General features: G+C 52.8%; 1 protein-coding gene across 4 annotated transcripts in view; it reads right to left on the bottom strand.

Annotated features, from left to right (window-relative positions):
* Positions 1–12,432, bottom strand: part of pde5ab (phosphodiesterase 5A, cGMP-specific, b) — a 225,694-nt gene that overhangs the window by 136,498 nt on the left and 76,764 nt on the right. For all 4 annotated transcript variants that reach the window (XR_011940169.1, XM_072496192.1, XM_072496190.1 and 1 more), the window contains exon 6: positions 3,261–3,398. Coding sequence is in view for 3 of the 4 variants with exons in the window: in XM_072496192.1 (XP_072352293.1) it covers positions 3,261–3,398 (138 nt within the window). In the remaining variant the exon portion in view is untranslated. The remainder of the gene's footprint in view (positions 1–3,260; positions 3,399–12,432) is intronic.

Raw genomic sequence — 12,432 nt, 5'->3', positions numbered from 1 at the left:
CACCATTTAAAAAATGCTTTTTACGTATTTTACATATTCCAGCTGCCATGTTCTTGCCCACTTGCCTGTCTAAATCCCCTTGAAGCATATATGCGTCGTGCTCATAGTTCACATTACTATCTCGTTTTGTGTCATCGGCAAACTTCAAAACATTACATTTGACCCCCACATCCAAATCATCAATGTGTATTGGGACTAGCTGGGGCCCAAGCATTGATCCTTGCAATCCTAGTCACAGCCTGCCAACCAAGAAATGACAGAGGTTCCCGCCAGAGTCTGCTCGTCAGTCTCGCCGCCGGTGAACCTGCTCTGGTGGGTCAGTTGTGGTAGGACTGGAAGATCCCACTAGCAGGGTGTCATACTTTCAGGGAAGGTGATGAGGCGATGAGGGGGTGTTTTTCAGGATGGCAGACGGTGACTAGTGGTGTGCCTCAGGGGTCTGTGCTGTGACCACAACTTTTTACAATATACATTAATGATCTGGAAGAAGGTACTGAAGGGACTGTTGCTAAGTTTGCAGATGATACAAAGATCAGTAAAGGGACAGGTAGTACTGAGGATGCAGAGTGGGAAATAAGTGGCAGATGAAATATAATGTGGAAAATATAATCAGTAAAGGGACAGGTAGTACTGAGGAAGCAGAGTGGGAAATAAGTAGCAGATGAAATATAATGTGGAAAAGTGTGAGGTTATGCACTTTGGAAGGAGGAATTTAGGCATAGACTATTTTCTAAATGGGGAAATGCTTAGGAAATCAGAAGCACAAAGGGACTTGGGAGTCCTTGTTCATGATTCTCTTAAGTTTAATGTGCAGGTTCAGTCGGCAGTTAGGAAGGTAAATGCAATGTTAGCATTCATGTCAAGAGGGCTAGAATACAAGACCAGGGATGTACTTCTGAGGCTGTATAAGATTCTGGTCAGACCCCATTTGGAGTACTGTGAGCAGTTTTGTGCCCCGTATCTAAGGAAAGATATGCTGGCTTTGGAAAGGGTCCAGAGGAGGTTCACAAGACTGATTCCTGGAATGAACAGCTTGTTGCATGAGGAATGGTTGCGGACTCTGGGTCTGTACTCGTTGGGGTTTAGAAGGATGAGGGGGGATCTCAATGAAACTTACAGGATACTGCGAGGCGGATAGAGTGGACATGGAGCGGATGTTTCCACTTGTAGGAAAAACTAGAACCAGAGGACATCATCTCAGACTACAGGGACGATCCTTTAAAACAGAGATGAGGAGGAATGTCTTCAGCCAGAGGGTGGTGATCTGTGGAACTCTTTGCCGCAGAAGGCTGTGAAGGCCAAATCACTGAGTGTCTTTGAGACAGAGATAGATAGGTTCTTGATTAATAAGGGGATCAGGGCTTAAGGGGAGAAAGCAGGAGAATGGGGATGAGAAAATTATCAACCATGATTGAATGGCGGAGCAGACTCGATGGGCCGAGTGGCCTAATTCTGCTTCTATGTCTTATGGTCTTATGGTTTCCAAGTGTGGAAAAGGAATAAATAGAAAAGGATCCATTATGGGACTCGTGGCATGTGCCTTCTGATAGTCAGTTCCATGCACACACAAACCAGAATTGCTTGTTCTGTTTCATGAAGTGAGGATATACTGTTCAAAAATGCAGTTATATTACTCTTAAGATTGTCACAGCACTGCAAACCACTTATTTTATGCTGCTGCCTGGTTTGGAAATGTTTTTAATTTATTCCTTCATGGGATGCAAGTGTCAGTGGCAAGGCCAACATTTGTTGCCCATCCCTAATTGCTCTTGAACGGAGTGGCTTGCTAGGCCATTGCAGAGGGCAGTTAAGAGTCAACCACATTGCTGTGGGTCTGGAGTCACATGTAGGCCAGACCAGGTAAGGACACCGGATTTCCTTCCTCAAAGGATATTAGTGAACCAGATGGATTGTTATGATAATCAATGAGAATTTTATGGTCACCATTATTGAGACTAGCTTTCAATTCCCAATTTTGAAAAATCTGAATGTACATTCCACCTGCGGCCATAGTGGGGTTGAACCCATGTCCCCAGGACATAAGCCTGGGCCTCTGGATTACTGCTCTAGTATATTATCACTGTGACACTGTCTCCGATAGGTTAACCTCTGAAACATACCTTTAGCTGTTGATTATTTTATATATTCACTCTTTGTTGGTTATCAGACTAGCTCTGATACCATTGACAAGGTTTGAGTATGCAATACTGAAAAATAGTCTCACAGACAATAAATGAAGGAGGCTGGTATCAGGGATGTGCGGAGACCACAGTAGGAATTGCTAAAAGGAAGGATAAATGAATAATGAAAAGATTGCCTGAGGCAATGGGCTTTTTATTACCTGCTTGCATTGAAATTTACAAAGCCATTCCATTTGATCCCTGGGGGCATATGTCTAAAAAATCAAGCAATCTTAATTGGAAAAGTAAGTAAAACATATAAAGGAATAGGGTGAAAGGGTGACTCACTTCAGAGTGAATGAGGAAATGTTCTTCCTATAAATGAGACTCTGGCTGGATTTTTACAAGCTCAGGGCTTTCACAGGACTAACACCAGAACCGGCTGGTGCTCTGCAGCACTGACTGCCAGAATAAGGCAGGTTAAGGAGATGGCTCCCCATTCGAATAGGGCTGGCAGGCACCTGTGCCTTCGCAGGACCTCATCAATCCAAAGTACTGGAAAATCCAACATTACTGCCGGATCTGGGGGTTGGAAGTGTGAGTGGGATGATTCCAGCTTCCCCCCACACAATCCTCCACCCCCAACACCTTCCTGGAAATACTAAAAATAATCTTTTTGTAAGGGGGTTGCAGTTTCATAAATTAAATTGAAACCCCATTAGGGTCTTAGACATGATCGCATCATGTTCCCCCAACCCCCTCAAAAGTAAACCCATTTTTGCCCTTCAGATGTCTGTTACCTCTCTCACTCAGCATACCAACCATGAGGCTTAGGGTGCAGAAACATATGGAATCCAAACTCCACCTGCTCCTGGTGCACCAGAGAGCTAGATTCTGCCCTTTGCGGAATCTAGCCTTTGTCCAAATTCTCATATAGAGTCATGAAAATGTATCTAGATCCTGGGAGACTTTGCGATCAGAAAGAACATAAGAAGCAAGAGCAGGCCTCAAGCCCTCAAGTCTAGGGAACCTCTGTCAAAGTTTCCATGGGAAGCTACTAGTGCAGCTGAGGAATTTTGCACCCATCTCCACACCTCTGGCAGGCCTAGGCCAATATATCAACCACATTCTAATACTCACAGAGGAATTGTTATCCACAATGAAGATGGTACAACTCTGAGCCTGCATAAATGATAGGATAGTTGCTGCAATCTTCTTCACAATTACTTCCAACGAGTGCTGCTCCTCAAATATCAGAGATGCAAGATCAAGTAGAACCTTGCAAAAGAAAGCATTAACAAAAAGTAAGTTCTGTATTGTTATTTCTCCACATTTATTAAAGTGACAAAAATTCAGCAAGCCATTTTTTATAATAAAAAGGAAGCATCCAAAAGGTAATTTTTGACCAGTTTTCAATATTTTTATTCATTCATGGGACATGGGCATCGCTGGCTGTGCCAGCATTTATTGCCCATCCCCATAGGGGGCCAAATGGGCGCCGCGCCAACCAGCACATGCGCAGTTGGGCCGCGCCAACCCGCGAATGCGCGGGGCACTTCCTCAGCGCGCCGGCCCCGACGCAACATGGCGTGACAGTTCAGGGGCCGGCCGGGTAATAAAATAGGGCCGGGGCTGGAGAGGCCGGCCCGCCGATTGGTGGGCTCCGATCGCGGGCCAGACCCCATCGGAGGCCCCCCCGGTGAAGGAGCGCTTTTCCCCGCCCCACAGGCCGCCCCCCCGACCCTACGCGCAGAGTTCTCGCCGGCTGCGAGCAGGTGTGAACGGCGCCAACGGGACTCTGCCGTTTCTGATCATCCGCTCGGCCCATCAAGGCCGGAGAATCGGCGGCCCGGCCGTGGACAGCGGCCTGTGACCGGCGCCGCGCCAAACGCGCCTGCGTAAATGGCGCAGAGTCTCCGCTCCTCGGCGAATCGCCTGCCGGCATCGGACTGGCGCCGCGGGGAAAAATGGCCCAAACGGCGATTGTCCCATATGGCGCGGCATGGGACAATCACGCCCAATATCTTCGGTAGGTATGCATTGTGAATTTGAAAATGCATCAACAATTACGTTTCCTCTGATTAGCATTTCCAGTGAAATTACAAACATATTGAAAATGAAAAGATTGGGCGACACGCTGGCACAGTGGTTAGCACCGCTGCCTCACCGCGCCGAGGACCCGGATTCAATCTCGGCCCCGGGTCACTGTCTGTGTGGCATTTGCACATTCTCCATGTGTTTGCATGGGTCTCACCCCCAGAACTTAAAGATGTACAAGGTAGGTAGGCAGCACGGTAGCACAAGTAATTAGCACTGTGTCTTCACAGCACCAGGGACCCAGGTTCGATTCCCTGCTGGGTCACTGGCTGTGCGGAGTCTGCACGTTCTCCCCGTGTGTGCGTGGGTTTCCACCGGGTGCTCCGGTTTCCTCCCACAGTCCAAAGAAGTGCAGGTTAGGTGGATTGGCCATGATAAATTGCCCGTAGTGACTAAAAAAGGTTAGGAGGGGTTCTTGGGTTACTGGGATAGGGTGGAAGTGAGGCTTTAAGTGGATCGGTGCAGACTCGATGGGCCGAATGGTCTCCTTCTGCACTGTATGTTTTATGATTGGCCATGCTAAATTGCCCCTTAATTGGAAAAAAAATTTAAGAAAGGAAAATTTAAAAATGTATTATGTTGCTGTTGATACCAGAGAACTCCTTCAAGAATGTCATTACAATATTGAGAAGAGACATTTGAATAATTCTGTCCCTTTTACTTTTAGCTGCAACTGACTCACATGGTAAAAATCTTGCACTTTATTTATTAATTTTGAACCATCAGGATTGTTTGCTAATCATGGACTAATCTATAATGTTGAGAAGAAACATCATGTTCTCAATATTAGTGCCTTAAATCTGTAACCATGTTAACATTCATTTTTATGTAGGTAACGGGGTAATTTTGAATTTTGATGCCTGGACGGCAACCTGGCAGAGTGAACCACCCACTCACGGCACAACATGCCCAATTTTCATTCCACGTATTTTAATTGAATGTCATCAACTTGAAGAAATTATGATTTTTAGATTTGGGCCTCATAATCGTAGAAGGCTGTGGGCACCAATTGAGCAAGTTGCTCATTTACAGCTGGTGTTCCAGAGAATGAATTGGCCGGTAGAAAGATAAATCAGGAGGTGTGGGGTGGGAGTAGCATTGCTGATCGTTGGGGAGGGGAGTACAGAGCAGCAGCAGCAGGCATTCTTGTGAAGTCCAGATGAGTACTGGATTTTAAAACTTACTGTTCTGGGCTCCTCTTTAGCTGTAGCACCAAGCAAAACTGGGCAGAGTGCACACTCCACTAAATTGTCTCCCAGAATAGCATTTGGGGTTCTATATATATCATAGGAACCTGCCTTGCATTTTCAGTAAGTCTATAGATTGAAGCAGACTGGTTGGCCACTGATAGGTGCCAATAGGTGAATGGGAAGTGAAAAGGGAATGAAAAGCTTTCTCCTGTGAGAGCTACTGAAAGTCTCCTCCTGAGGACTTCCGGTTGCGGCTATGCCTAGGTAGATCGCACGTTCGGCAGCTCCCGCCGGAACGGACTTTTGGGCTCTTCAGAGGGGACCCAACGGCAATTGTTCGACGGCTTCCAGTGTGGGAAGGTGACCGCAAGGTCCCCCCGACAGTATATGGATTGGACCAGGAGTAGAGCGGTTAAAAAAGTGATCCTGGTGCAGCGGAAAGTGCGAGGGTGGAAAAACAAGATGGCGGCGGGTGGAGACCAAGCAGCGTGGGCGCAGTGGTCGCAGGAGCAGCAGGAGTTTCTTAAACGCTGCTTTGAGGAGCTGAGGACAGAAATGCTGGCACCAATGAAGGCGGCGATTGAGAAGCTTGTGGGGACCCAGAAGGCCCAAGGGGCGGCGATCCGGGAGGTGCAGCAAAAAGCCTCGGAGAACGAGGGCGAAATCTTGGGCCTGGCGGTGAAGGTGGAGACGCACGAGGCGCTGCACAAGAGGTGGGCAGAAAAATTCGAGGACCTGGAGAATAGGTCAAGGAGGAAGAATCTTCGGGTTCTGGGTCTCCCTGAAGGAGTGGAGGGGCCTGATGCCGGGGCATATATGAGCACGATGCTCAATTCGCTGATGGGCGCGGGAGCTTTCCCTAGGCCCCTGGAGCTGGATGGGGCTCATCGGGTCCTGGCAAGGAGACCCAAAGTCATCGAGCCGCCAAGGGCTGTAGTGGTGAGAGGTTCCACCGCTTTATGGACAGAGAGTGTGTCCTGAGATGGGCCAAAAAAGAGTGGAGCAGCAGGTGGGAGAACACCGAGATCCGAATTTACCAGGACTGGAGTGAGGAGGTGGCTAAGAAGAGGGCTGGTTTTAACCGGGCTAAGGCGGTGCTCCATCGGAAGGGGGTGAAGTTCGGGATGCTGCAGCCAGCGCGATGGTGTGTCACGTTCCAAGATCGGCACCACTATTTTGAAGCGCCTGATGAGGCATGGAACTTTATCCAGACTGAAAAGTTGGACTCAAACTGAGGGTTTGTCGTGGGGGGATGTTTACTGTGTGTACTGCGTTTGGGGAATGTTCTTTTTGTTTTGGTGCTGGGTGGTGACGGGTGAATGGATTTGATGTGGGGGCTGTGGGAGAGTGTTGGCGTCGGGGTTGGGGGGCAGGGCCCCGCGGAGGAAGAGGGGGGGTGGAGGCCCGGGGGTGGGGAGTTGGGGTAAGGCCGCAAAAAGGAGCTGCGTCAGAGAGGGCGGGGCCGTCTCAGACGGAAAGCGCGGGCTTTTTTCCCGCGTTAGGGAAGGATGGGGGCGGGGCTGGGGGGGGGGGGAAAGGCGGTGCTGGAGAGGAGCGCACACTGACTGCCAAGGGATGGGGGGATTCTCACACTGGGGGGTCGATGGAATGGCTGGAGAGGCCGGGGTCAGCAGGAGTCAGCTGACTTATGGGAGTGTCATGGGGGGAGCAAAATGGCTAGATGAGGATCTAGCGGGGGGAGGGGGGAGCGGGGGGAAATGGGTTGCTGCTGCATTGGCCAAAGGGGAGCTGGAAGTAGGAGAGGTAGTCGGGGTGGGAGTCCGCCGCCTGGGGGACTGGTGGGTGCGGGAGGCACGGGCACGTAGCTGGCCTAGAAAAGGAGATGGCTAGTCGGCGGGGGGGAGCAGCCTCCTGATCCGGCTGATAACTTGGAATGTGAGGGGCCTGAACGGGCAGGTAAAGAGGGCCCGGGTGTTCGCGCACTTAAAGGAACTGAAGGCAGACGTGGTTATGCTCCTTGTTGTTTGCACTGGCAATTGAGCCGTTGGCCATGGCACTGAGGGAGTCCAGGAAATGGAGGGAATTAGTCCGGGGGGGGAGAGGAACACCGGGTGTCATTGTATGCCGATGACCTGTTGTATGTTGCGGATCCAGTGGAAGGGATGGCGGAGTTCATGCGGATCCTTAGGGAGTTTGGGGACTTTTCGGGGTACAAACTCAACGTAGGGAAGAGTGAGCTCTTTGTGGTGTGTGGTAGTATGCATTAGGGGTCATGTGGGACTGTGAAGCCATGATGTCATTGGCTGACAGATCCCGGGTCCTGGTTGGCTGTTGACCTCTAGCTCCGCCCTGAAGGTGGAGTATAAGAACCTGGAGTTCTCCCCCGCAGGCCAGTCAGCTACTGAACTGCGGGGAACAAGTCACGCTTAATAAAGCCTCATCGACTTCATCTCTATTCGTCTCTCGTGAGTCTTTGTGCGCTACAATTTATTAAGCGTGCTTAAAAGAACTATGGAGCTCAGGATCATCCCGGAATGCCTGAGGATCAGCCCCCACGCAGTGAACTCAGCAGCAGTTTTCAAACACTGGCAGACTTGTTTCGAGGCCTACCTCAGAACGGCCCCCGGCCGGGTCACAGAAGACCAGAAACTACAGGTCCTGCACTCGAGGGTAAGCCCGGAAATTTTCCCTCTCATCGAAGACGCAGAGGATTACCAGACGGCCTTCGCAGCACTAAAAAGCATCTATGTTCGCCCAGTGAACCAGATCTACGCACGCTACCAACTCGCAACGAGACGGCAAAGTCCCGGAGAATCGATAGATGATTTCTACGCCGCGCTACTAATTTTGGGACGGGCCTGCAGCTGCCCGCCGGTAAACGCGATGGAACACACGGACATGTTGATGCGTGATGATATTGTGGCTGGTATGAACTCTTCCCAAATCCGCCAAAGACTTTTAGAAAAAGAGTCGCTAGGACTCTCAGAGGCACGGGCCCTTGCAGCCTCACTAGATGTGGCCGCGCGAAACGCCTGCGCCTACGGCACCGACCGCGCGGCAGCCCCTTGGGCTCCGTGGACCCGCGTCGCGACAAACCCCCCCCCTCCCCCCCACCCCACAGGCTTGCGCGGTTCAGACGCCAAGTCGTCCCGGGGGAGCCCGCTGCTATTTCTGCGGCCAGGCGAAACACCCCCGGCAGCGCTGCCCGGCCCGCGCAGCGACTTGTAAGAGCTGCGGGAAAAAGGGCCATTTCGCGGCTGTGTGCCGGTCCCGGGAGGTCGCCGCGGTCCCCGGCGAACAAGGATTCCTGTGCGCTTCTAACGCTCCCCAACCCCCCCAGCGCCCCATGTACGACCCGCAGGCGCAACCAGTTTGGGTCCCGGCCACCGCTGTCCAGCGCCCCATGTACGACCCGCAGGCGCAACCAGTTTGGGTCCCGACTACCGCTGTCCCCGGAGAACAAGGCGATCTGCGCGTTTCTGACGCTCCCCAACCCCCCCAGCGCCCCATGTGCGACCCGCAGGCCACCACGAGGGGAGGAGGGGCGCCGCCATCTTGGGATCCCCCAGACCTGTGCGACGCATGGAGACGGCCATTTTGTCCACCCCCGCCGCCATCTTGTGACCCCCCAGCCATGTGCGATGCATGGGGGCGGCCATTTTGTTCACCCCGCCGCTATCTTGGACGGCAACAACGGACCCCAGTGTCGACGGCTCCACGGGGTTCGAGGAAGAAGCTCAAACACTACTATCACGTCTGGCCTCAATGACGCTGGACCAAGCTCGGCCCCGGACGCTCCAGACGACGACAACAACGGTGCTGATAAACGGGCACGAGACACCATGCCTGGTCGACTCCGGGAGCACGGAAAGCTTCATCCACCCCGACACGGTAAGACGCTGTTTTTTGACCATCCGTCCCAGTGCGCAAAAGATTTCCCTAGCTGCAGGATCCCACTCCGTACAGATTAAAGGCTTCTGCATAGTGACCCTAACGGTGCAAGGGAGGGAGTTTAAAAACTACAGGCTCTACGTCCTTCCCCAACTCTGCGCGCCCACATTACTGGGATTAGATTTCCAGTGCAACCTGCAGAGCCTAACGTTTCAATTCGGCGGCCCAATACCCCCTCTCACTATCTGCAGCCTCGCAACCCTCAAGGTTGAGCCCCCATCCTTGTTTGCAAACCTCACCCCGGATTGCAAACCCGTCGCCACTAGGAGCAGACGGTACAGCGCCCAGGACCGGACATTCATTCGGTCCGAAGTCCAGCGGCTACTGAAGGAAGGCATAATCCAGGCCAGCAACAGTCCCTGGAGAGCACAGGTGGTAGTAGTAAAGACAGGGGAGAAGCAAAGGATGGTCATAGACTATAGCCAGACCATCAACAGGTACACACAACTAGATGCGTACCCTCTCCCCCGCATATCCGACATGGTCAATCGGATTGCCCAATATAAGGTCTTCTCCACCGTGGACCTCAAGTCCGCCTACCATCAGCTCCCCATCTGCCCAAGTGACCGCAAGTACACAGCCTTCGAGGCAGACGGGCGATTATACCGCTTCCTAAGGGTCCCATTTGGCGTCACAAACGGGGTCTCGGTCTTCCAACGAGAGATGGACCGAATGGTTGATCAACACGGGTTGCAGGCCACGTTCCCATACCTCGACAACGTGACCATCTGCGGCCACGATCAGCAGGACCACGACGCCAACCTCCAAAAATTCCTCCAGACCGCTAAATCCTTGAACCTCACATACAACGAGGACAAGTGCGTGTTTAGCACAAACCGGCTAGCCATCCTGGGCTACGTAGTGCGCAATGGGATAATAGGCCCCGACCCCGAACGTATGCGCCCCCTCATGGAATTTCCCCTCCCGCACTGCTCAAAAGCCCTAAAATGCTGCCTGGGTTTTTTTTCATATTACGCCCAGTGGGTCCCCCAGTACGCAGACAAGGCCCGCCCCCTAATACAGACCACGACCTTCCCCCTGTCGACAGAGGCTTGCCAGGCCTTCAGCCGCATCAAAGCGGATATCGCAAAGGCCACACTGCGCGCTATCGACGAGTCCCTCCCCTTCCAGGTCGAGAGCGACGCCTCCGATGTAGCTCTAGCGGCCACCCTTAACCAAGCGGGCAGGCCCGTGGCCTTTTTCTCCCGAACCCTCCACGCTTCAGAAATCCGCCACTCCTCAGTGGAAAAGGAAGCCCAAGCCATAGTGGAAGCTGTGCGACATTGGAGGCATTACCTGGCCGGCAGGAGATTCACTCTCGTCACGGACCAACGGTCGGTAGCCTTCATGTTCGATAATGCACAGCGGGGCAAAATTAAGAACGACAAGATCTTAAGGTGGAGGATCGAGCTCTCCACCTTCAACTATGAGATCATGTATCGTCCCGGAAAGCTGAACGAGCCGTCCTACGCCATATCCCGCGGCACATGTGCCAACGCACAAATTAAACGCCTCCAAACCCTCCACGAGGACCTCTGCCATCCGGGGTCACTCGGTTCTACCACTTTATAAAGTCCCGCAACCTCCCCTACTCTGTGGAGGAGGTCCGTACAGTCACAAGGAACTGCCACATCTGCGCAGAGTGCAAACCGCACTTTTTCAGGCCGGATGGTGCGCACCTGATCAAGGCTTCCCGTCCCTTTGAACGCCTTGGTCTGGATTTCAAAGGGCCCCTCCCCTCCACCGACCGCAACATATACTTCCTGAACGTGGTGAACGAGTACTCCCGTCTCCCCTTCGCCACCCCCTGCCCTGACATGACAGCGGCCACAGTCATTAAAGCCCTTAACACCATATTCACACTGTTCGGTTGCCCCGCATACGTCCACAGCGACAGGGGGTCCTCCTTTATGAGTGACGAGCTGCGCCAGTTCCTGCTCAGCAACGGTATAGCCTCAAGCAGGACGACCAGCTACAACCCCCGGGGGAACGGGCAAGTAGAGAGGGAGAACGGCACGGTCTGGAAGACCGTCCTACTGGCCCTACGGTCCAGGGACCTCCCAGTTTCACGGTGGCAGGAGGTCCTCCCGGACGCTCTCCACGCCATCCGGTCGCTACTGTGTACTAGCACTAACCAAACGCCTCATGAGCGCCTCCTTGTCTTCCCCAGGAAGTCCTCCTCTGGAACGTCACTGCCGACCTGGCTGGCGGTCCCAGGACCCATCGTGCTCCGAAAACATGTGCGGGCGCACAAGTCGGACCCGTTGGTCGAGAGGGTTCGCCTCCTCCACGCGAACCCGCAGTACGCTTACGTGGAGTACCCCGACGGCCGACAGGACACGGTCTCCCTGCGAGATCTGGCGCCCGCCGGCAACACACACACCCCCCCGACACCAATCACCCCCTCCCTGCCACCGGCGCACCCCGTGAGCGCCCCCTTCCCGGGGGGATCGGTCCTCCTCCCAGGTCCGACCAGAAGTGAAGCGGAAGCAGAAACCGTAAGGCTCCCCGAGACGACAACACGGGAACAAGCACCACCACCGGGGCCGAGGCAATCGACGAGGACGGCCAGAGCGCCCGACCGACTTGTGGCATCAATGTAACACTACTATATTGTGGACTGTAACGAGAACGTTTTCCTTTTCCCCCTTTTACTGTAAATAGTGCAAAACAAAAAAAAAAAACCTCTGTACATGCAAAAGTTTTCCTCCCAGGACCAGCCTTGTAAACCCTTACCACCATACGAAGCACCACCCCACCGGGTTCATTTTTAACAAGGGGTGAATGTGGTAGTATGCATTAGGGGTCATGTGGGACTGTGAAGCCGTGATGTCATTGGCTGACAGATCCCGGGTCCTGGTTGGCTGTTGACCTCTAGCTCCGCCCTGAAGGCAGAGTATAAGAACCTGGAGTTCTCCCCCGCAGGCCAGTCAGCTACTGAACTGCGGGGAACAAGTCACGCTTAATAAAGCCTCATCGACTTCATCTCTATTCGTCTCTCGTGAGTCTTTGTGCGCTACATGGTGCATTCAGAGGACCAGAGAAGGGGGATATATGAGCTACCGCTGAAGAGGGCGGAAAGGAGCTTTCGGTACCTAGGGATCCAAGTAGCT

Source organism: Scyliorhinus torazame, chromosome 3 (genome assembly GCF_047496885.1).
Source record: "Scyliorhinus torazame isolate Kashiwa2021f chromosome 3, sScyTor2.1, whole genome shotgun sequence".
NCBI lineage: Eukaryota > Metazoa > Chordata > Chondrichthyes > Carcharhiniformes > Scyliorhinidae > Scyliorhinus > Scyliorhinus torazame.
The sequence above is the reverse complement of the archived record's forward strand: the minus strand, read 5'-3'. Positions and strand labels throughout refer to the sequence as shown.